The sequence below is a fragment of the Lipotes vexillifer genome, unplaced genomic scaffold, assembly GCF_000442215.2.
Source record: "Lipotes vexillifer unplaced genomic scaffold, Lipotes_vexillifer_v1.1 scaffold1011, whole genome shotgun sequence".
Lineage (NCBI taxonomy): Eukaryota > Metazoa > Chordata > Mammalia > Artiodactyla > Lipotidae > Lipotes > Lipotes vexillifer.
Window position 1 is genome coordinate 2,810,203 of NW_006787698.1, and position 25,027 is coordinate 2,835,229.

At 46.0% G+C, this 25,027-nt stretch overlaps 1 protein-coding gene across 2 annotated transcripts in view; it reads right to left on the reverse strand.

The window, feature by feature from the left end:
* The window catches only part of INSR (insulin receptor), a 125,383-nt gene that overhangs the window by 26,667 nt on the left and 73,689 nt on the right, over positions 1-25,027 (reverse strand). The window contains exons 3-11 of one of the 2 annotated variants that reach the window (XM_007460586.1): positions 22,672-22,993; positions 15,833-15,981; positions 15,047-15,191; positions 13,650-13,864; positions 12,553-12,679; positions 11,131-11,381; positions 8,968-9,135; positions 3,480-3,681; positions 1,266-1,301 (exon numbers count right to left, since the gene is read on the reverse strand). In XM_007460586.1, the coding sequence (XP_007460648.1) occupies positions 1,266-1,301; positions 3,480-3,681; positions 8,968-9,135; positions 11,131-11,381; positions 12,553-12,679; positions 13,650-13,864; positions 15,047-15,191; positions 15,833-15,981; positions 22,672-22,993 (1,615 nt within the window). The remainder of the gene's footprint in view (positions 1-1,265; positions 1,302-3,479; positions 3,682-8,967; positions 9,136-11,130; positions 11,382-12,552; positions 12,680-13,649; positions 13,865-15,046; positions 15,192-15,832; positions 15,982-22,671; positions 22,994-25,027) is intronic. The other variant, XM_007460587.1, reaches the window with a different exon arrangement.

A 25,027-nucleotide genomic window follows, 5' to 3' on the forward strand; every position in this document is an offset into this window, starting at 1 on the left:
GGGAAAGAGAAATGGTCTCAAACAGGCTGAATATGCATACACCAGAAGGATTATACCCAAAAAGACCACGTGGTCATGAAAGACACCCCCATGACAAAGCATCAACTGACTTCTCTATCTCCCTACATACACAGCACTTTATTATCCCACAGTCTCACAGTAGACTAGTGGTTCTCAACCAGGAGTGACTCTGCTTATGGTCCTACCACCAAGGGGACATTTGGCCTGTCTGGAGACAGTTTTGGTTGTCACTATTAGGGGTTATGGTGTGACACTGGCTTCAAAGCGGTAGAGACCAAGGATACTGCTCATGATTCTACAATACACAGGGCAGTCCCCACAACTGAGAATGATCTGGCCCCAAATGTCAAAAGGTCTGACACTGATAAGCTCTCGTCTGGATCAAGGCCTCAAATTTCTAGACCTTTCTTTACTACAGATTATATTCCTAATGACCACTAGAGGGCAGATCGGGGCCGCACACGGCCTAAAAATAAATAAATAAACCCTCTGCTGGAAGAATGAAGTCCCTCCTCAAGGCCCCTACCCTGCCTTGCCAGTCTCTCCTGTTCTTCCCAAGAGTCCAGGATTCTTTCCACCGACTTTGCCTTTTCCCCAAGTTCTCTCTGCCTGTGCGCTCCTCCAGGACACGCCCCCCCGCTTAATTCTTTTTTTCTTTTCTTTTCTTTTCTTTCTTTTTTTAAAAAATATCGAAGCACAGTTGATTCCTTAAGACACACGTCAAAGGCGAGCATCCTTGACTATCCTCAGTGGAATTGAGGGACTCGGCGCACCTGTGCTCGCTCACACCTGTCATCCCGCACTTGTCACCCCCAATAAAAAATGTTCCGCTCCCAGATCAGCCTCCCCCACTACCTGCCCCTAAGTGGTTTCGACTCGGTGCCGGGCACAGTTCTGCAGCTAGATAAATAAATGTGTAGTTAGTAAATGCATGGAGGCAAAAATGGGCGGCGCCTAGGAGGTGCCCGGAAAGTACGCCCTCGATTCTATGTTTTAGTAAGAGTGTGTTAGTTAGGATTTTTCCCCCCACATTCACGCCCAGATCCCATTTCAGGGTGAAGGCACTTAACGTGTGAATTTGTGAAGCGCCTGGTCGCGGCAGAGCAGAGCGATGCATGCATCAAACCACAGAAGCCCCCTGGGGTCTCAAAGGGGGCACAACATGCTTCCTGACCCGTTGGCCCACTGGCCCCGCGCTGTGCAGCCACCACGGGCCACGCCTACGTCCCACAGGTGAGTCGTACCTAGTGTCCTCGGCAACAGGGCCTGAAGAGGATTTTCTGTGAAAACAAAACCAGCCGCTTTGAGGACAGCCCTGGACCATGGACCACTTGTTCCCATCACTTGAACCACACCTTCCCCAGCAGACGCGGAGAACACAGCCAGGGGCTGGGGGGCAGGGGGGAAGCAGAGAAAACACCCCCCAGAGACCTGGTCATCTGGGGTTCCCATGGGATGTCAAACTTAACACCACTTTTAAACCTCACAACTGACTCAGCCATTATCCTAAAGTCTGACAGTGTTTTAACAGGTAAAACAGTAACTGCCTCCAAGCCTGGGCTGTGCCATTTAGTGCTCTTTTGGACTCAGGGTCAGATAAGAATGCAAGAAAGAGAAAAGAAGAAATGTTATATATTGATGGTTCTGGGGAAACCTCTACCAGGAGCATTGTTGGGCCTTTGAAGAGACGCATTTTAGAATCTTGTTTTATCCTGATGTAAATTTGGGGTGGGGGGTGTCGATATACTTTGGAAATGGCCAGTTGTATTGGACATTTCTCAGTAGCCTTCTGGTGAAGTCCATGGCGGGAGGGGGAGGTCAAGTGTGGAGAGGGAGGGGCAGCTGAAAGCCCTCAGCACACATTTGATTAAAAACCTGGGCAGGGCTTCCCTGGTGGCGCAGTGGTTGGGCGTCCACCTGCAGATGCAGGGGGCGCGGGTTCGTGCCCCGGTCCGGGAGGGTCCCACATGCCGCGGAGCGGCTGGGCCCGTGAGCCATGGCTGCTGAGCCTGCGCGTCCGGAGCCTGTGCTCCGCGGCGGGAGAGGCCACAGCAGTGAGCGGTCCGCGTACCACAAAAGCCGGAGCCAAGAAAAAAAAAAAAAAAAAAAAAAAAAGCCTGGGCAGAGTCATTCATAAGCAAATAACAAACAAAACCACAAGGCTTTGGACCCTAAAAGGCAGATGGCAAGTGCTTCAGTGGGTTACTGTAAAAATTCATGAACTCATAAGATGCAGTGCTACTGCCATCTAGTGGGTGGAGGCCAGGGATGCTGCTCAACATCCTACAACGCACAGGATGGTCCCACCCCAGAGAATGATCTGGCTCCAAATGTCAATAGCGCCAAGGTTGAGAATCCCCATATAACTCGTATAATCTCACAATCCTAAAAAACAGGAACTACGTTTCTGTCCACTCCTCAGATGAATAAACTGAGGAACCGAGAGAGGTGAAATAACCCGTGACCCACAGAAATTTGCCTTCTACCTGTCTCTGCTTGCAGGAAAGGTAAAGAAGTATGAAAAAACAGAATCATTTTTAAGGCAAGCCCTCTCTGTAGATCAGATGTACATCAGCAAGCAAGCCCCTTAACTCACTAAAGGAAAAATATTTAAATAGGAGAAGCTCCGGAGGTCATGGAAAGTTCTGGAAGGGTAAGAAGGTTACACAGATTTTAAAAAGAGAATGCACTGAGCTTGAGCCTCAACCACAAATCAAGCATGGGGCCGGGCAGGCACTTCTCGGTCATCTAATCTAATAATTGAATCTATCGATTATTGATTATTATCTATAATCATCTATTAGATAATAATCAATTGGTGGTAATCTAATGGAGATCGTTTCAGAACTCAGGATGAGGCCAGAGGCTGGGGTAAAGAGTTCATGAGACATCAGAAAGCAATGTCTTCAGGGACTTCCCTGGTGGTCCAGTGGTAAAGAATCTGCTTTACAATGCAGGGGACACGGGTTCGATCCCTAGTCAGGGAACTAAGATCCCACATGCCGTGGCACAACTAAGCCCGTGCACCACAACTACTGAGCTCACGCGCCTCAACTAGAGAGCCCGCTTGCCACAAACTACAGAGCCCACGTGCTCTGGAACCCGTGCACCATAACTGCAGAGCCCACACGCCCTGGAGCCTGCACGCTACAGCTACAGAGAAGCCCGCATGTCTCAACAAAGATCCCATGTGCCGCAACTAAGACCCAACGCAGCCAAAAATAAAAGAAAGAAAGAAAGCAAAGGTTGAGTTTTTTAAAACACCCCCACCCCCACCCCACCCCCGCCTTTGTTGGCTATTATTCACTCTTCCTGGTACGGTAGTTGTTGAAATCGCAAGATCTCTCCCTCCCTCCAGGGAAGTGGCTCAGCGTGGACTCTGCCCACCCTCTGCGTCTGCACTTCATCTTGTTCCCTAAATAAGGACCCCAGACCCCAAGCCAATGACAAATGCTGACCTGGGGATGAAAACGACATTGTGCAGGTAATCTTCGAATGTTTTCCTGAATGAGGACTCCTCCAACTCCTTGAGGATCTGAGAGTCGGTCTTCGGGCAGGAACAGCATTCACCGGCAGACTCTTCGTACTCACTCTGATTGTGCTTCTGGGACCCCTCAGACTCGAACGGTGGAGACCAGGTCCGGGAGGGCAGCTTCAACCCTGGAGAAAGCCAGAGCGGGGCTCAAGTTCCACCTCCCTACACACATACTCGGGGCCAGGGTCTTGGTTCAAGGTCTACTGGGAAAAATAAGATCTCTCACTGGAGGGTCCTGACAACTGAGAAGGTGCCTGTGGATGTGCAGCAGGAAAATATCAGACACCACAACCCCATAGGGCTGGATGCTGAAGGTGACCAGGCATGTCCCTGCCCTCACAGAACCTACATTCCAGTGGACGAGGTACGTGGGGGTGGGAGGAATACACAATAAACTAATAAATACATATGCCATGGGTCCGATGGTGGGGTGAAAGGACAGAGGGTGTCTGGGGTGGGGGGAATGTCTCAGAGAAAGTGACCACTAAGCAGTCCCCAAGGAAGTAAAAGAATGAGCCATGCACGTATCTTGGTGTAAAGCAATTCAGACAGCAAAGAGCGAGTGCAAAGGCCCTGAGGTAGGAATTTCCTTGGCATGTCAGGTGACGCCAAGGACCCAGTGTAGCTGGAAGGGGATAAGGGAGAGAATGAAGGGAGGTGGCATTAGAAAAGGACTGGGGACCCAGTCACAGTTGAATGAATGAATCATCAATCAACCAGGTAACTATAAAGGGATAAGAGGGTAGAGCAGAATTCCAATGGAATTCTAAGGGGTCAGACTTACAGACCCAGTGTTTATACTGAGCAACCAAACCTTGCAGCACAAATGAAAGAATCTACAATTCGTTCAGGAAAACGGAAGTCAGAGCAGAGCAGAGCAGTGGTTCTCACCGGGGCAGGGGTGATTCAGCGCCGCCCCCCCACCCCCCTCTGCAGGACAACGGGCATGGTCTGGTGACATTGTCGTGTTCACCAGGGATGCCGCTCAACATCTTACCTGACGCAAGACAGCCCCCACCTCAAAGAATTATCTGGCCCCAAATGTCAACAGTGATGGATGAAAGACATGAAAGGGAATTGGGGGAAGAACTTTTTCCAAGAAGCACAGAAAAAAAAGAGAATTTTTTTAAAAGGGAAAAAAGAACAACTTCTCAAGGTCATGCTCTTAAAAATACCACACTGTTTTTTTAAGTACCACAGCCGGTGCGTCTTGACCCCTGAGGTCCAGTCCCGGGGATGCCTGCTGCCTGTCACTTCTGGTACAACCTGGAGGATGCAGGCTACTCCTTAAGGGCAAAAAGCATGCCCCTGATCCTGGGTGCCTACTCGTGTCTATTGAGCAAGGGAAATTCCATCTCTTCCTCTCCCTTTCAATGGCTCCGCTAGACAATGAGTTCAAAGTATCTTCCTGTGAATGGTGAGTACCCACTCGGAAGCTTTGCAAAATCCTTAACGCTTATTAATAGACATGGAGTAACCTGTGTGGGTTAGCTGTTAGAGGGGCTATGGATGGCATTATGGATAAAAAAAAAAAACCTTCAGATTTCCTTAGTAAAAGGTTGAGGTGGGGGGGTCCTGATTTTTTTCTGGGGAGGAAGGGACTTTTGATCAGGCATGGACATAGCTCCTGACACCTGTGACCCCTTCTGCATGACACTTGGTGCCCCATGGATTTTCTGTGACTATAAAGTATAGTGAGGTATCTAGGACAGTCAAATGCATAGAGACAAAGTAGAAAGGCGGGCACCAGGGGATGGGGGAGGGGGTGGGGAGTCAGTGTTTAATGGGGACAAAGTTTGCAGTTTGGGAAAATGAGAAAGTTCTGGAGATGGATGCTGGGGATGGTTGCACAGCAGTGTGAATGTATTTAATGCCGCTGAACTGTATACTTAAAAGTAGTTCAAATGGTAAATTTTATGTTATATATATTCCACAATAAAAAGCCATATAGTTGATAAGACTGTACTGTATTAATGAAATAAACAATTCAATATCAGAGGAGAAGCTAAAAGTTCTCACCAAAAAAAGAGATAAATATGTCAGGTGATAGATGTATTAATTAACTAGATGGGAAGAATCCTTTCAAAATGTGTATGTATATAAAATCATCACAATTTACACTTTAAATATCTTGCCATTTACTTATCAAGTACACCTCAATAAAGCTGGGGAAAAAAACCACTTGTGATACTAAAGGAAGCTACTACTGGGCATGGTTAGTAAATTATTGATCTTCTGTGTGTGTTAGAAAGCTTACTAATTTGTGTGTGTATTTGGCTTTTTTAATTGTGGTAAAATATACACGACAAAAAAATTACCATCCTAATCATTTTTAAGTGCACAGTTCAGTGGCATTAAGTACATTCACATTATTGCACAACCATCCCCACTATCCATTTCCAGAACATTCTCATCTTCCCAAACTGAAACTCTGTCCCCATTAAATACTCACTCCCCAACCCCTCCCCCAGCCCCTGGCACCCACCATCCGGCTTCCTGTCTCTGTGGATTTGACTCCTCTAGGGACCTCCTAAGAGTTGAATCATACGATATCCATCCTTAGTAAGTTTATTTTTTAATTACATAAACTTTGGCATCATTACAAATAAAACCACGTCAAATTGTCATATTGTAATGATAGATTCAGACTTCCAGAATAAAAGTTGTTGCTCTAGAAAAGAAATAAAGAAAAAGAAAAAGAAAGAAAGAAAGAAAGAGAAAAAGAAAACATTGCCTATCCTGATGCTGCTGGCAGTTCTAGCTGGCAGTTTCGGTTACTCAAATGCAGAGCCAACAGCTGACAGCTGAGCCAATGGCTTTGCTTGCTCTCAAGTTATATAAAGCATCCAAGGAGATAAATCACGTTTGCAACCCTCTGCTCAGGCGGGGGATGAGGTCACAGGCATACATATAGCACATGATCTTAGAGCTGGGACAGCTCCCAGAGATGATCTGGCCTCCCGCCCCTTCTCCCCAAAAGGAGGCAGCCAGTGACAAGCTCAGTGACTTGCCCAAAGCCCTACAGCAGGTCAGAGAAGACCTCAGGCTCCCGACCTCAGCCACATCTCATCAGTGGCCCCAAGGTCTGAGGATACCAGTAACTCAAAACATCTAAAGAAAAATAAATACAGGCCAACCAATCAACAACAACAAGACAGCTAAGGGATAAATCAGGAGCTTGGGATGAACATACACACACTATTGTATATAAGATAGATAACCAACAAGGATCTACTGTATAGCACAGGGAACTGTACTCAGCATCCTGTGATAACCTATATGAGAAAAGAATGTGAAAAAGAATGAATCTAGGTATATGTATAACTTAATCCCTTTGCTGTAACACAACATTGTAAATCAACTATACTCCAATAAAAAATTTTTAAAATACAAATAAAAATACAAAAGAGTCTAGGGATTGGGGAAAAAAATACTTTATATAGACTCAAACAAAACAAAACAATTAAAGAAAAAAAAAGACTTCTGTTTCTCCAGTTTGATGGGCTTTTTTAAAACCCACTTTTAAAATAATCTTAAACTAATTTATACACACTAGTTGAGGCTTCAAATATTTTTCCCTTTTCCTGTAGATGGATGGAATCCCATTAAGTAAATGAGATTAGAGACTGGAAAAAAATGTGTCATTTGTATAAATTTTGAATGGAAAGCCCAGGAGGGAAGAGATGATCACTCTTTGCTTTCTCTGGTCCTTACAACTTAAGGGTCTAAAATTAGGGGTGAAAATTCTTCCCTGATTTTGCCAATCATCACTCCACACATCGGCTGTGTTTCTAGCTTCGGAGGGAAGTCTTGCGTGGGTTAACACAGCTACACTCCTACCAGGGGAGATGGATGAGGAAGGGAAGGAGGAGAAAATTCCAGAGGGAAATGATGCCAAGACATGGGGAGTGTCTGTTTTTGACAGGAGTCTTCAGAGCGTGTCCTCACGCTGTGATGTTTAGAAATGCGAACAGGCAGGCAGACCTCCTCCCCTTCTTGTGTTTTTCTTACAAATCGAAAGTTTGTGGCAACCCTGCGTTGAAACAGTCTATTAGTGCCATTTTCCCAACAGCGTTTGCTCACTTCGTATGTCTGTGTCACGCTTTGGTAATTCTCACAATATTTCAAACTTCTCCATTTTCATTATATTTGTTATGGTGATCTGTGATCTTGGATGTTACTATTGTAATTGGGCATTTTTTTTTTAGCAATAAAGTATTCTTTAATTAAGATATGTGCATTGTTTGGTTTTTTTTTTTTTTTTTTAGTCTAGATTTCTTCTTTGTTAAATTTTTATTGAAATAGAGTTGATTTACAATGTTCTGTTAGTTTCAGGTGTACAGCAAACTGATTCAGTATTTTCTTTTCAGATTCTTTTCCATTATAGGTTATTACAAGATACTGAGTATAGTTCCCTGTGCTATACACTAGGTCCCTGTTGGTTACGTTACCTATTTTATATACAGCAGTATGTATATTTTTAATCATTTTTAATTGGTGTATAATTGCTTTACAATGTTATGTTAGCTTCTGCTGTACAATGAAGTGAATCAGCTATACGTATACATATATCCCCTCCTTCTTGGACCTCCCCCCCGCCCTCCCCGCCATCCCACCCACCGAGGTCATCACAGAGCATGGAGCTGAGCTTCCTATGCTTCACAGCATGTTCCCCCGCTAGCTATCTATTTTACGCATGGTAGTGTATATATGTCAATCTTGATCTCCCAATTCGTCCCACCCTCCGCTTCCCCTCTGTGTCCGTATGTCTGTTCTCTACGTCTTCATCTCTATTCCTGCCCTGCAAATAGGTTCATCTGCATCATTTTTCTAGATTCCACATATAGGCCAGAAAGAGAAATACAGTAATATGCATATTTGAAGTATATTTTTTCTTAAACATAATGCTACCGCACACTTACAGTATAGTGTAGATATAACTTTTATAGGCACTGGAAACCAAAAAATTCACGTGACTCAATTTATTGCAATATTCGCCTCCTTGCGGGCGTCTGGAACCGAACCCGCAGTATCTCTGAGGTCTGCCTGTATGTGTGTTTCCGTCAGAGATAAAATGGAGTGTGTGTACCCATATGCACATGCTGGGAAGTGGAAGGGGAGAGATGCTTCCCCAAAAGAAGAACAAAGTGGATCAGAAGTTATACACACTACTATGTATAAAATAGATAACAAGAACCTACTGTATTGCACAGGGAACTCTACTCTACATTTTGTAATAACCTATAAGGGAAAAGAATCTGAAAAAGAATAGATATGTATAACGGAATCACTGTGTTGTACACCTGAAACTAACACAACAGTTTAAATCAACTAGACCTCAATTTAAAAAAATGTAAAAAAAACTTGAAAAAAAAAAAAACGGCCGCTCCCCCGCCTCTGCCTGCACTCACCTTTGAGGCAATAATCTAATTCATACAGTTCACCGTCTTCCTCCTGTCTCTCCCAGAATACCAAGTAGTGTGTGATGTTGCCATTGGGGTCAGAGGGAGGCTTCCACTTCAGAATAATCTGGGACGAAGAATTAGACACCGAGATGGGATCCAGGGGGACAGAAGGATCTGCCAAGGAGAAAGGAGACAGGTCCACTGTGAGGAGGAGGAGGAGGGTGCAAGCCATCGGGTGGGCATAAGGGGGAAAATCCAAGTTTGAGAAATCATGAGGATGTTCTCTGCAGTGTTATTTAACATCAGAGAAAACTGGCAACACGTGGAATGCTTGCCCAGTGGAAGCATGGGTTACAAAATTACAATCCATGGGTACCACAGACTATGTAGATTTCATGTTCCACCAGTTTTGCAGCAAACATTTACGGCAGCAGTCCCCCACCTTTTTGACACCAGGGATCAGTTTCGTTGGAGACAATTTTTCCACGGACTAGAGACAGGGATGGTTTCAGGATGATTCAAACACATTACATTTATTGCGCACTTTATTTCTGTTATTATTACATTGTAATATATAATGAAATAATTATACAACTCACCAGAATGCAGAAACAGTGGGAGCCCTGAGCTTGTTTTCCTGCAACTAGATGGTCCCATCTGGGGGTGATGGGAGACAGTGACACCTGACGTGTGTTGCTTATGTCCAGTCTACTCTGTAAAATGCAGCTTAAGTGTCACTTGCCACTCACTGATGGAGTTTTGATAGGAGTCTGCAAGCAGTTGATTTATTATGGTCTCTGTGCAGTCAGACCTCTCTGCTAATGATAATCTGTATTTGCAGCCGCTCCCCAGCTCTAGCATCACCGCCTCAGCTCCACCTCAGATCACGAGGCATTAGATTCTCATAAGGAGCGTGCAACCCAGATCCCTTGAATGCACAGTTCACAGTAGGGCTCATGCTCCTATGAGAATCTAATGCCACCGCTGATCTGGCAGGAGGCGGAGCTCAGGTGGTAATGCGAGGGATGGGGAGTGGCTGTAAATACAGATGAAGCTTTGCTCGCTCGCCGCTCACCTCCTGCTGTGCGGCCTGGTTCCTAACAGGTGGCAGACTGGTACCAGTCTGTGGCCCAGAAGTCGGGGACCCCTGATTTACAGAGCTCCAATGACGTGCAAAGCTTTCTCTGTTCTGGGCACTGAAAAGGCGCTGGGGAAAAGGAGGATCGTGGGAATAGACAAAGCCACATCTGCTGGTTAACATTAGCCCCAATTGAAACCAGTCCTGGGGCAAATTTCGGCAGTGGGATGCCATCCAATCTTACCACTGAGCTGGCAGCCCACCTAACATTCCCCCCAAAGGCACCACCTTCGGGCTCCACAAAAGCTTCCCCTCGAGAACGGAGGTGGCTGAGGGAGTCGGTGAGGGGTGGGAGTGGGGGTTTCAAGGCAGAGGACACAGTGTGGACAAAAGCCTGGAAGCTGGAAGTTTCCAGAAACTATAAATCCTGCTGGAGGTATTGCTGGAGGACACAGGATGAGAGGGCAGTAGTCAATAAAGCGGGCTGGTTCATAAAGTTTGGACTCGATCCTACGGGACAGGATTTCTCAACTACTGACTTGAGGGGGCTAGATAATTCTTTGCCGGGGGGCGCTGTCCTGTGCATGTGATACGTTGAGCAGCATCCCTGGTCCCCAACCCTGCCTCCCCAGTCATGCCAACCAAAAATATCTCCAGGTATCACCAAATGTCTCCTATCCCAGTGGATGGATAGGGCTTATGCTTTATGAAAATACAACTAAATTGCTATGAAATACTCGTCAAAAAATGGAGATGGGGGAAAACAAACAAAAATGGCAAAATATTGATCATTGTTGAAGCTGAGAGATGGTCACAAGGTGGCGGTGGGGGGAATCTTTTTTTTTTTTCCTACTTTTGTAAATATTTGAAACTTTTCCATAATGGGAAGAAGAAATGTATGTTCCCCTCTGATGTCTTGTTGCTACTGCCTCATCTTCTGAAATTGTAAACCTCAGTGCCTGGCTCTTTTAGAAGCCAATAACCATGCAAAAAAAAAAAAAAAAGGCATTTCATATGACATCACCGGGTCAGCCTGTTAAATGCAAGACGTCTGATTCACGCACAAATTCATATCCACAAGAAATGCTTACTAGTGGCATCTGTCTGGACATAGATGATGTCGCTCTTGGCCCCGTATGTGCGGCGTTCATCAGAAAAGGTGACCAAGGTCTTGACAAAGATGGCGTACTGGGTCCAGGGCTTGAGACCACGCATTAGCCACCCGGGGTGGTTCTGTGACTTGGGGTCGTTGGACCTCATAGGTGGGTCAATATCCACCACGGTCCAGCTGTTGGAGCCACATGCATCCTGCCCATCAAACTCCGTCACGTTCTGATAAGGGCTTTCAAGACGAAATAGGAAAAGTTGATTACCATTTCTCAACTATAGCTCTAAAGACCAAAGAGATGTGGCCGGGTGAAGTTACCTCCTATAGGCTTGCACCCTGTTCACCAACAATCTTCTAGGAAAGATTGGAAAAAAGGAAAAAAAGGAAAAAAGACACAGGAATAGCCAAAGAGAAAGGGACCGCTTCCCTTATGCCTCAATTTCCCAACAATAATAATAACAGTGATCAGCATGATGATACTAACTACCAGAGTTATTGACAAGATTACAAAAGAGGATGTGTGTTGACTTCTCCACCCACAGCCTGACACATAGTAAATTCTGAGGGATGGGGACTTCCCTGGTGGTCCAGTGGTTAAGAATCCTCCTTCCAATGCAGAGGACACGGGTTCAATCCCTGGCTGGGGAACTAAGATCCCACATGCCGCGGGGCAACTAAGCCCACGCACTCTACAGCCTGTGGGCCACAACTAGGGAGCCTGGGTACCGCAACTAGAGAGAATCCCACGTGCCACAACTAAGACCCTATGTAGGCAAATAAATAAATAAGCAAATAAATATTTTTAAAAATCTTGAGGGATGGAACAATTATTCCTATTAACACAATCACCACTTCCATTGTCCTCCTTTAAACTTTCAGCACAGTCATATACTCAAAACGACTAGGTGTTATTGAAAGGCGACAGAGTTTCGGTGTGAGATGATGAATAAACTGTGTAGAGGGATGGTGATGATGGTCACACAATGTCATGAATGTACTTAATGCCACTGAGTGGTGCACTTAAACGTCATTAAGATGGTCAATTTCATGTATGTTTTACCACAATTCTTCAAATGTTGGAAAAAATACAAAATAGATAAAAAATAAACTTTAAGACACCTACTAAGTAGACTAAGTGACTTTTTATTGAGGATGTCTGGTGAGATGTACATATAAGAAGCAAAATGGAATATTGCCCAATCTGGACCTCCAAAAGAAACCTGCCTGCTTCAGTTTCCGGCTTCTGACAATAGGGAATGTTATTGACATCATACACCATCAACTGGTGAGATCTGACCAAGGAACCTATGATATTTATTCCACAAGTAAGGAGATAGAAAGGAACCTCAGAGGGGAGCCTCTGAGAACATATGCAACAAACACACCTCTTTATCCTTCTACTTACGCCTCTTTGTAGAAAAGCATAAACCCCAGAAGGTCTCGGAAGTCGGGGGGCCAATATGGCTCCCATTTCAGCAAGATCTTGTCATAAGACGTCCGAATGTAAGAAAATTTAAGTAATTCATTTTCACCTAGAAAGGTTAAGAAAAAAAAAAACCCAGTATCAGAATTAAATAATTTATTTCAACCCAAAGCAGATGATCCCATATTTCCAAGAGTATCCACGAGAAGGAAGATGGCAACCTGCTGTTCCTCTGAGAGGTCTTATTTCCACATGCCTCTCCTGTGTTCAGAGTCAAGAACAGGTCACGCAAGTTGGCCCTGACCGCAAGTCAGGTACTTGGCCAGATGTGCTCAACCAAAGAACCACGGTCGGCACCAACAGAAGGACAAGTGGCTAATCGCTACTGGAAAAAGGAACTTTCAAGAATAGCATTTATCCTGACACGATTCTGTCTTGCATGTGAATTTTCATGCCCGACATATCAGAACACATAACTCCAGTGCAAATGGACACATGCCAAGTGGGTTTAGGGAGCGTGCAGATAATCATGCCTTGCAGTGACAATTCCTTGGAAGGACAATGCCTTGGAGAGAGTAATTCCCTCTGCCTAGATTGCAAGCCCTCCCTTAAGCTCCACCCCTTAAGTTCCAACCTTGCTCTCTCCCTCCCCTGAATTCTCACAGCTTCTGCCATAAGGAACCAACTTCGCATGAGGGCATTATGGAAGCCTTGGCACCTCAGTGCTTCAAGAGAAAACCTGTCAGAGGAGGGCAGTCAGCTGACAGTCTCCAGCTGTAGCAACTGTAGACCCTGCTGTAGCATTTGAGCCAAGGCCATACGTAAGATAAGTGACATTCATTCATTCATTCATTCATTCAATGTTTATGTGGCATCTTCCAGTACCAGGCACTGTGTTTAATATTTGGCAAAGAGATAACATGTGCATTCTTCCTCAGTATTTCAGAGAGCCTATCACACACATAGTTGTTTTAGCTCATTGGGGGGAGGTGACACTCCCCCGGGGGCCAGTGTGGTGGGGGAGGGGGAAGGCAGCCACGTTATCTGGTCCGTGGAAGGACAAGGGCATCACCACTTACAGGACGCCTGGTCCCCATTGGTCTTCAGGGCAATGTCGTTTCTCTCCTGGCGCCCCTTGGTTCCTGAAACTTCCTCCATCTTGTGAATTTCTGACAAGCAGAGTTTGGGATTATAGTGGAAGAAAAGTTTCCCCTGAGTGATGGTGAGGTTGTGTTTGCTCCAGTCCCACAGCTGCCTTAGGTTCTGGTTGTCCAAGGCATAGAAAGAGTAGTTCCTACGGAAACACACACATGCCTAATCAGTCATCAGCTTGTCGTCTCCAACTCCAAGATGGCGGGGCCATGGCTGGAGGTGATCTTGTTCAGTGCTCCGTCCCCAGTCCTAACCACTTGCTTGACACATACTCATTACATGTTGAAAGGAGGGTTAGAGGGACAGGGGAAGTTGAGCAAGTCTTCAGGGCCAGGAAGGTATGTGAGATCAGTCTTGTGGGGGAGGAGGGTAAGACTGTGATGGATTGAGATATGGGTTTTGAAAAGGGGAAAGACTGAAGACACAGAGGCACGTGAACTGGGCCCAGGGAAGAGCAAAGTAGCCTGTTCTGGCCAACAGGTGACAGGCAAGACCAAAGAAAGAGATGCCATGGGCCAAACCCTCTAGTATACTGCAAGCCAGACCAAGACCAAGAATATGTGACCTTCCTTGGTAGGCAGAGGGGGACCACTGAAGCTTTTATAACAACTCAGTAACTCAATTAGACCTGTGCCTTAGAACTATGAGTGGGCCACCAGTACATGACGAATGGGAAAAGGGCAGCACCCAGATCTGTGTTATCCAACACTGAAACCACCAGCCACATCTGGCTATTGAGCACCTGAAATTTGGCCGTTTTGAACTGTACCAGGAGTAAAAAAAAACACAGATTTCAATGACTTTGCATTAAAAAAAAAAAAGGATATAAAAGATCTTCTTTATAACTTTTTGTATTGAGCCCATGTCAAAATAACAGCTTCAATGTAATGGGTCCAGTAAAACACATTATTAAAATTCATTTCACCTATGTCTTTTAAAGTGTTTTAAATGTGGCTACTAGAACTTTTAAAGTCTCATATGTGACCTGTATTATATTTCTGTTGGATGGCCCCGGTAGTTCTAGAACCAGCAAGAAAGTCATTGGAACAATCCAAATGAAAGGTGTGAGCTTTGGCAAAAAGATAGTTTTATGGCGAAATAATATTCCACTGTGTGTGTATATATATATATATATATATAGATATACATACACACACACACACACACACACACACACACACACACACAACACATTTTCTTTATCCATGCATCCATCAGTGGACACTTAGGTTGTTTTCATGTCTTGGCAAAAACCCCTAAGTTTCTCTACAATAACTCACAAACTTCCTAATGAGCCCACAGATACAGCAGCAGGCCCACATACCCGATTTCCAAGGTCTCCCCTCGAATCAGACGTAACTTCCGGAAGAAGGAAAGTGACACGAGGGCATATGATCGGCGGATTTTCAGATACCCTGAAATTTCTTCAATGAGTCCAAGGTTGGCCTCTAGCTCAGCTGCCAGGTTGTCTAAGGAAAGGAGAGAATGAATATCCAGTGGGCTTCTACCAAAATATTTTAACCTTTCCAGAATTCCCCATAGTGAAGAGTTAACCTACAGGCTGAAAATGATTTTCACGAGCCCTGCTCAAAATACATCTACAAGGCAGAGTAGTTATGACAGAGATTGTCCTGCCTGCAAATCTGAATATATTTATTATATTAAGATGCCAACCCTTGCTCCCTCCATCACCCTGCTTTGCTTGCCTTCATAGCATGAACCACTGCCTGGGTTTACATTATACGTTAATTTGTTTATTTGCAATATCCACCATGCACGGACTTTGCCTTGTTCACTGTGAGTATTCAATAAATGTTCGCTAAATAAATAAACAGAGAAATGCCTTTTTGCCTGTGACAGAATTTCTGGAAACACGGTCCCCAGACCTGCAAAAGAGGGCATGTTGCCTGCTTGTTAAAAATGCAAATTCCAGAGGTCCCAACTCCCAGCTTTGAAAATCAGAATCTCGGGGGGAGTGAGGCCAGGACTGAGCTGTGAACTCCAGGTTTGGAAACAGATTCCTTGCATGAGTCTCTGGACTGTTTTCCTTCTGTGCTCACAGGGAGAGTGGATCCCAGCAGACAGCAACCCTTCCCCCCAGAGCACTCACTGCCCCCTCGAATGTTGATGATTAAGCTTCCGTTGATGATGGTGCAGCCTCGGAGCTCCTGGGCAGATGTCACTGAGTCAATGGTCTTCTCGCCTTCCAGCAGGTGGCACACCTTGGGACAGGGGCCCAGGCATGGAGTGCACATCAAGCTGCAGAAAGAGTGGAGAGAGAGAGAGGTAAGGGCACACAGGACCACACACACACACACACACACACACACACACACACACACACACACACACACAGAGCAGACAGTGTGTTGCACAGGGTCCCAAGTGACCATAAGGCAGGATGCTTTACCCACAGAGCTGGTGACGTTTGGGACCGGAGAATTCTCTGTTGTGGGAGGCTGTCCTGTGTATTAAGGGTGTCAAGCAGCTTGCCTGGGCTCCACCTGTTCCACGCCAGCAGCACCCCTCCACCCAAGACTTGACAGCCAAAAATGTTTCCAAACATTTTCCCCTGGGGGATGGAAGGGCAAATCACCCCCAGGTAAGAACAACTGCCTAAAGTGATAGGCTTAGGGTGTTTCTCCAGGGTGGCAGGTCCTACAGCATTACCCCGAGGTCAGGAGACTCATGCTTTTACTCCAAAATGATGGGGCTCCTGCCTTACCCCAAAGCAATAGGATTCACACTGTACCCCATGGAGATTCACCTTCTACCCTGTGGAGACAGGATTCATGCCATTACATGGAACTGATGGGACTCCTGGCATTACCATGGTGATGGGAATGATGCAGAGCTGATGGGTCTTACGTAGGACTCATTTTGCCGCTATTTGAAAGTGGCTGAGCTGATACTGCTACCCCAACTGGTGGAACTTAGGCTGCTACTGCAGGGTGATGGGATGTTTGCTGTTCTGTGTCGGGTCTGACGTGACCAAACAACTATATAGGACATGACTCCACAACCTATGGGCTACAACACAACCTCACATTTGATAGTGGGTAACTGGAGGCAGACTTTGGCTTTGCCTTCCTGAAGCCTGATGTCCTCAAATTTATAGCCCCCAGGAGTCCTTTGAGAATCAGCCCTCCCCTACACAGTGCCTCTGAGGTCAGTTCTTGGCTGGCACAGCCCTCCTAGGTCCAAGCAGGACACAGGATTCAGAGCAGGCTGAGCACAACCTTCCATCCCGCTGGGAATTCAGAGGCGGGCACACCCCCAAGCCAACCCAGTGAGGGTTTTGCTAGAACTTTCTGGAAGGAAAAATTGTCTTCCTTCTGCAGCATCTAAGAGGGTATGGCTATATTGCTAGCATGGAGCAAGGGACAAAGGAGGAGGCTGCTGCCTGAGACCAAAACCAACAGAGACAGAAATAGAGCTGAGGATGGAAAGAAACTGATCATATACATCCCTTGAGCTCCTGGATACAGCTGTACCTAAAGCGACTCCCTGAACTTTTTGGTTACAGTCATCAGTAAACTCCTTTAACCTTGCCTGAGCCAGTTTGAATTGGGGTTCTGTCGTATGAAACCTAGATTCCCAACTGCTACGTTCTCAAGGTCTGTGTCCTCATCTGTGAAACGGAGGCAATCTTCACAGGGCAGGCAGTGATAAGGACTGAATGATATATACCACCTAAAGCACTTGGCACATAGAAACTAAAAATCGTTGGTCCATCGCTATGATGATCACTTCTTATTAGTGGTATCATTGTTGCCACTGTTGTAAATAACAACAGCAGTCATTGTTACCACACCCCTGCATATTCGATTCTTCAGAAAGATCTTGGTCACGGGTGACCACCTAGAGGGGTGGGATAGGGAGGGTAGGAGGGAGATGCAAGAGGGAGGAGATATGGGGATATATGTATACGTAGAGCTGATTCACTTTGTTATACAGCAGAAACTAACACACCATTGTAAAGCAGTTATACTCCAATAAAGATGTTAAAAAAAAAAAAAAAAAGAAAGAAAGAAAATTGAAAGAACAGAAAAAAAGAAAAAAAAAAAAGAACACATCTGGTCTTTGTCCCAGGTCCTGGTGCAGAGCTTCAAAAGCCCTTGGAATTTCCTGAGCTATAGGAGCATCTCTGTTGTGCTAATGAGGTGACTTGTAGGGGCTGGTCACCAGAAAGACCAAATACGTGGTTTGGAGGGTTGCATCAACCACTTGACCTCCAGAGACAGAAGAGGGGCTGGAGATGGAGTTCAAACCCATGGCCAATGATTCAACCAATCACACCTATGTAGTAAAACCCAAAGCAAAACTCTGGACACCAACTCAGTCCATTTTTCTGGCTGGTGAACACACAGCTATGCTGGAAGGGTGATATCTCTGATCCCATGAGGGGATAGGAGCCCTGTGTCTGGAACTCTCCCAGCCTCTGTGCATCCATAATAATAAAGCTGTAATTGTAATTGTAATTGCAATTGTAAGCCTGACATGAAGCTTTCTGACTGCTGAGGCATCTATTTCAAAAGACATCTGTCAGGTTTCCCTGGTGGCGCAGTGGTTAAGAATCTGCCTGCTGATGCAGGGGACACGGGTTCACGCCCTGGTCCGGGAGGATCCCACATGTCTCGGAGCGTCTGGGCCCATGGGCCATGGCCACTGAGCCTGAGCGTCTGGAGCCTGTGCTCCGCGACGGGAGAGGCCACAACAGTGAGAGGCCCATGTACCGCAAAAAAAAAAAAAAAGACATCTGTCTTGAGTAAATGTAACCCCGGGTCTATGCCCCAGCCACTAGCAAAACAACCAGATAAGGAATTAGGCTTCCCCCACCCATGAAGGGGGCTCTTTCAGAAAGCCCTGGGGAACCTAGATAACTGACCACTTGACTGACCCTGCTTCCCCCTTCCTGTGCCCTAATTCCTGCTCTTACGCTTTAAATTCACCATAGAGTGAACCCATAAAACCCTAGACACCCCACTCTCATACCCTAATAAAAGCAGACCCCCCAAGTATTCCTCTCTCTCACTCTCCCTTCCTCCCTCCCACTCTTTTTCTCCCCTCTCTCCCTCTCCCCACCCCTGCTCCCCACAACTCCACTGTGTGGCCCTCCAGGACCTGTGAGTAACAAATCTTGTTCTTCGAGGTTCCCTGATGGTTTCTCACTGAAGTGCATCCTGGGATCATAATAGGAACCTCAGAGCTGGCCCAGCCATAAATAGGGGCCCCCATGGGAGAGTGTCTGTAGAGCTCGCTATGAGTGATGCATGCCCAGGTAAGCACCGCAAGCATCCCTAACCCAAGGTGCTACCATCAATAGGCTTGGACCAACAGAATAGTATAGACTTTTTTTTTTTTCAGCTCTGTGAGTTGTCCTAGCAAATTATTGAACCCAGGGGGTTTGTGGGAGCCTCAAAATTTATAGCCAGCCAATCAGAAGTGTGGGTGACCTGGGGACCCCCAAATTGTGGCTGGCATGTGAAGTAAAGTTGGTCTGATGGAGAACCAAGGCTTTAACCTGTGGGTCTGATGCTAAGCCAGGTGGTTGAGGTTGAGCTCTATTGCAGTACACCCAGTTGGTGTCAGAGCAGCTGGGGTGGAAAGAGAATAATGACCAAATGTTTGGGTTCTTTTGTTGGTTCTACAAATATTCACTGAGCATTTATCATGTGATAGATGATGCTCCAAGCCAAAGGTAAGCAAGCTACAGCCCACAGGCCAACTCCAGCTGGCCACTGGTTGTTGTAAATAGAGCTATATTGGAACACGCCCACAACCACCAGGTTGACTATCATCAATGGCTGCTATCACTCTATAAGGCCGGAGTAGAGTAGCTGCAACCATACAGACCTCAGAGCTGAAAATATTTACTATCTGGCCCTTTTCCAATGGCAGTTATAAACCACAGGCACACATGAGTGAACAAACAACCTACTTTCCCTGTGGGAAATCCACACGTTCTTTCCAGCCCTTCCCACCAAGAAGTGGAGTCTGCCTTCTCATCCATGGAATCTGGGCTTGGCCATATGAATTGCTTTGGCCAATGCGACGTTAGCAAATGTGATACAGCAGTGGCTTAAGAAGTACTTACCCAGTAAAGCATGCCCTTCCTGGCTACACATGGAGAGAGGTCCCAACTGCCCATGCAGGATACGAGAGGTTAGCTTGTACCACCTCATCAGAGCTGACCCAGCCCAAGCCAGACAAACCTCCAGTCAATGCACAGACTCATTAGAAATCATAAATGAGTGTCGTTTTAAGTCACTAAGTGCTGGGGTGGTTTGTTACACAGCATAAGCTAGCTGATACACTCGTGAAGCGTATGGTCTCGCTGGGGAAAATTAATAAATTGACAATTAAAATATCAGCTAGTGGTAAATAGCATGAAAAGAGTTAAAATGGAGCGTTGTGCCCAAGAGTAACCAGATGGCTAGTTCAGAAAGAAGGTCATACAGGGAAGGAGTCTCAAAAGAAGTGACGTTTAAGCCTGTGACCTGGATGACAAGGAGAAACCAGCCACGCGAAGATCGAGAGGCAGAGAATTCTCCACACCCTTAACATGCACCCCAAATATCTAATCCTCCTCATCTCACTAAAGAGCACCCCACCAGGTATCCGGGAATGACCATAGATGGTGACGCCTCTTAATGAACCCACATGGGTTCCCAGACCTCGGCTCTAATAATATCAAGAGCTACTTCCCAGGGACTTCCCTGGCGGTCCAGGGGTTGGGACTCCACGCTCCCAGTGCAGGGGGTCTGGGTTTGATCCTTCGTCAAGGAACCAGATCCCGCGTGATGCAACTAAAAGAGCCGCATGCCACAGCGAAGATCCCGTGTGCCGCAACTGAAGGATCCCGCGTGCCGCAACTAAAACCCAGTGCAGCCAAATAAGTAAATAAATAAATACATATTAAAAGAAAAAAAATAAAAAAGAACTAGTTCCCAGATAAGCCAAAAGAATGGAAGAAAACATATCTGGCCCTTTTTAATAACAAACCACATTAGAAAACACGACAGCAGTGAAGTCTTTCACAAAATAAAATAAAAGCTTCAGAAGGAAAACAAAATTTTTTTTTAACCTACAAAGTAAGATACTGCCATGATGGGTCACAATTAACATCCCTCACTATCCCCTCTTTCACTCAGTAAACGTCCCAAGCATCACAGGACAAGCTGTCAATTTCCTGGGGCTTCAATCCTGGGGTCACCGGCATCAGCAAAACATCAAAGGAAGCTGTTCTATTTTTCAGATCTTTGTTATGATCAAAAAAAAAAAAAAAAAAACTTTAAAGCCAACGTCTTTTAGTGGAAGATGTTAATATCCATGCTTTATTTCAAACGGGAAAAAAAAAAAAAAAAAAAAAACTTTAAAGCCAACGTCTTTTAGTGGAAGATGTTAATATCCATGCTTTATCTCAAACGTGAAAAAAAAAAAACAAATAAATCAAGAGGAATATGATAATTTTCCCAATCTTACTGATAAAATGGCCCCAAAGAAGAAAAAATAGCTCTGTCTGGAATGCAAAGGTGATTTATAGAAGCCTATTTTTGGTCAACAAAGCCACTTGATAGGTTTTATCAAAAAATGAGTAAAACAAAACATACCGTACTTGCAGGTTTCACAAACACTCAAAGAGAGGCTCCTAGGAACCGGAATAAAGATTGTTTTTCTTCCCACCCTCCCCACTCAGGGAAATAAAATTTCCCACCAGAACCCGCTCACTTGGCTAATTTTCAAGTCTGAAGAGGAAGGTTTTTTACGTATGCAGGTCAGCTCAAGGCCCTTAGACGTACGTCTGTTTCTGATTTGTTTTTGTGTTGTTTTGTGGGTTGGTTTGTTTTTTTCAGACCCTCAACATAAAAATCAGGAAACAGATTTTTAAAACTCAGTTACAGCCCTGAGACACCAAACTAGCTCATCTGAGAAGCTAACAGCATGAACAGAAAGTCTGAGATGTGGCTAGGAAATCTGACTCACCGTCGGGGAGAGAAAATCTTGCTTTTTCTCACCTAAATAGTAGGAAATGGCCCTTCAAAAGACAACAAAGCCTTGAGAACCATCTAGAATTGAGTCCTTCCTGGCACTCCAGGTTAATCTCAGGACACCACCCAGATCCAGCTTGGAGAAAACATTTAAAACATCTGAGTTCTGATCCTGGTTGAGAGTCAGGCAGCTACAGCAGTGGGAACAATCGGACCATGTAAAGGGCTGTATACAAAACCAAAACTTCTATTTTCTTTCTTTTTTTTTTTTTTATTGTACTTATTTGTTGTTCCTGGCTGCGTTGGGTCTTTGTTGCTGCACACGGGCTTTTCTCTGCTTGCGGCGAGCGGGGGCTCCTCTTCGTTGCGGTGCGCGGGCTTCTCATTGCGGTGGCTTCTCTTGCTGCGGAGCACGGGCTCTAGGCACACGGGCTTCAGTAACTGTGGCACGCGGGCTTCAGTAGTTGTGGTTCGTGGGCTCAGTAGTAGTGGCTCACGGGCTCTAGAGCGCAGGCTCAGTAGTTGTGGCGCACGGGCTTAGCTGCTCCGCGGCCTGTGGCATCTTCCCGGACCAGGGCTTGAACCCGTGTCCCCTGCATTGGCAGGCGGATTCTCAACCACTGCGCCACCAGGGAAGCCCAAGACTTCCATTTTCAATGCTAAGCATAGAAAGCTTTAAATTTTTGGTATACAAGATGCAGAAAATATTTACCCTCTGGCCCTTTGCAAGAGAAAGTTTGTTGACTCCTGTTCCAAAGGCCAGCACCAAAACCAGGAAGCAGGGATGGCAACTGAGAGACCCACACGTGTCAATAATCACCAGCAGCTTCCTCACTGACAGTCAATTAACTCTAGTTTTCCACACAGCTTTAATAGGCAGCATCACCAACACCAACCCCATGCCCCTTCCCCTCTTTACCACCTGCCCTCAACCCCGGAACCCATACCCAGGACTCACTTGCTGGAATTCATCGTGTACCCGGAGGGGCACTCAGGGATGCACTTGTTATTGTGAATGACATACTGGTGGCAGCCCTGCCTCCGAGAGTTCTTGCATTTGTTGTGCAGGTCCTGGCAGAAGCTGAAGTTCACACAGCGCCAGTCTTGGAAGTGGTAGTAGGGGGGCGGGCAGGTCTCCACGCACCTGCCATCCAGGAAAAAGTTGCGACAGGCCACACACTTGGTGGGGTCGTCAGGCTCAGAGCAGTTGCCCAAGCACTCACTGTGGCAACAGAGACCCTCAGCGGTGCAGCCGTGAGACTTACAGATGGTCGGACACACTGGAGAGAGAAAGAAAAACAGCTGGTCAGTGGCTTTGCCCAATTCCTGTCTGCACAACAGCAAATCTGGATGAGGAAGTGCAAGCCAAACAAAATAATAAGTAACAGCTCACTTCTGCAGCACTTGCTACGTGCCAGGCACAACTATTAACTCATTTCAGCCCCCAAGCCAGTGATGTACTTGTAGATATTTAAGAGCTTCTTCAGGGAGCGGGGCAGAGATGCTCTGCTTTACAGCATTTGCCAATTTCCATGGTGTAAATACTCCCACCACGGTTCCTTTCAAGATACCCCACCTATAGTGACTGAACGTGGAGCCAGTAAGAGATACATAGTATCACAGCATTAAATAGTACGTCCATTGCATAGATACAATAGTAGCAAATAACCTCAAAAGCATAAGTCGTAGGAAAATGTAGTGAGATGATTAGGAAGTGGTGAGTTTGGAGTATTTATTACCTTTGTTTTAAACATAATTTGTTTAATTGTAAGTTGATGTCATTTAAATGTTAACAGCAGCTTGTTTGAGAACCAAATTTCCTGAAAATTACACAATTGCCTTGAGCAAGCCAGCTCCAGCACTCAGCTGCAATACTGGTGTGAATAGATATATCTGGGGCTTCCCTGGTGGTGCAGTGGTTTAGAATCCGCCTGCCAATGCAGGGGACACGGATTTGAGCCTGGGTCCGAGAAGATCCCACATGCCGCGGAGCAACTAAGCCCATGAGCCACAACTACTGAGCCTGCGCTCTACAGCCCGCGAGCCACAACTACTGAGCCCACGTGCCTAGAGCCCGTGCTCCGCAACAAGAGAAGCTGTGACAATGAGAAGACTGCGCACCGCAATGAAGAGTAGCCCTGGCTCGCCGCAACTAGAGAAAGCCCACGCACAGCAACGAAGACCCAATGCAGCCAAAAATAAATTAATTAATTAAAAAAATTTTTTTAAGATAAGAACTCTTTAAAATAAATAAATAGATAGATAATGATCTCCATTTTACAAGTGGGGAAACTGAGGCGCAAGGAGGTTAGGCAAATGGCCCAAAGGTCATTCATTGCTTCAACACACATCTGCTTGCACTGATCTAGAGATTACAGCTGCTGCAGGAACATGGTGGCCACAGACCCTGCCTTTGGGACCACGTGGTCCAATGGAGGAGACATATTCATTATTTAAAAGTACAACTGCATACACAGCAAGCACCGTGCTGGAAGTAAGGGGAGGTGGCATTTCTGCTGTGACCTGCAGGAGATCATGAATGGGAAAGGAGAGGGCTCTGCGGATGGCGGGCAGAGGCTGTGCATGGATCCTGTGGCTGGAGTTCCTTATTTGATGCAACCGAACATGTCCACTGAAGGCTGGACTCTGCCCTGGCTTCCTGCAGCAGCTTGGAACACATCCCCTTTCTCCCGATGTCTCACTACTCATGACTTCCTGATTCCCCTTAACTTTGGTCCCTCAGCATCTGACCTGGGCTTCCATGACCAGCCCTCCCTTTCCAAGCTGCCAGCAAATTTGTCCCTGGACCGATGGCTTCCCTGAGGCTGGAAAGACCTCGGCCACAGCAGAGCCTGTTCCCTGGATGCCTTCTTTGCTCACTCTGTGCACACCTTGGAACGTGGTTTGGAAGCTGGGGAGTGTTCTTCACTCCAAAATCCTCAGGCCCTTTGATTGCTGCAATGAACATTCCGGCCCACGTGGACCCCACCAACCAGACCCAGGGAACTGAAGAGGCTTCTGAAGCCACACTCCCACATGAGCATCGCTGTTGGATGGCACTTTCTGTGATGATGGAAATGGTCTCCACTGGCGCTGTCCAACACAGTACCCACTTCCCTGTGGCTGTGGAGTGTGCTTAGTGCAACAGGGAACCAATTTTTTTCCAAACTGCAGCAAAATATGCGTAAAACTGACCATCTTAACCATTTTTAAGCGCACAGCTCAGTGGCATTAAGGGCATTCACATTGCCGTGCAACCATCCCCACGGTCCATCTCCAGAACTTTCTCATCTTCCCAAACTGAAATTCTGTCC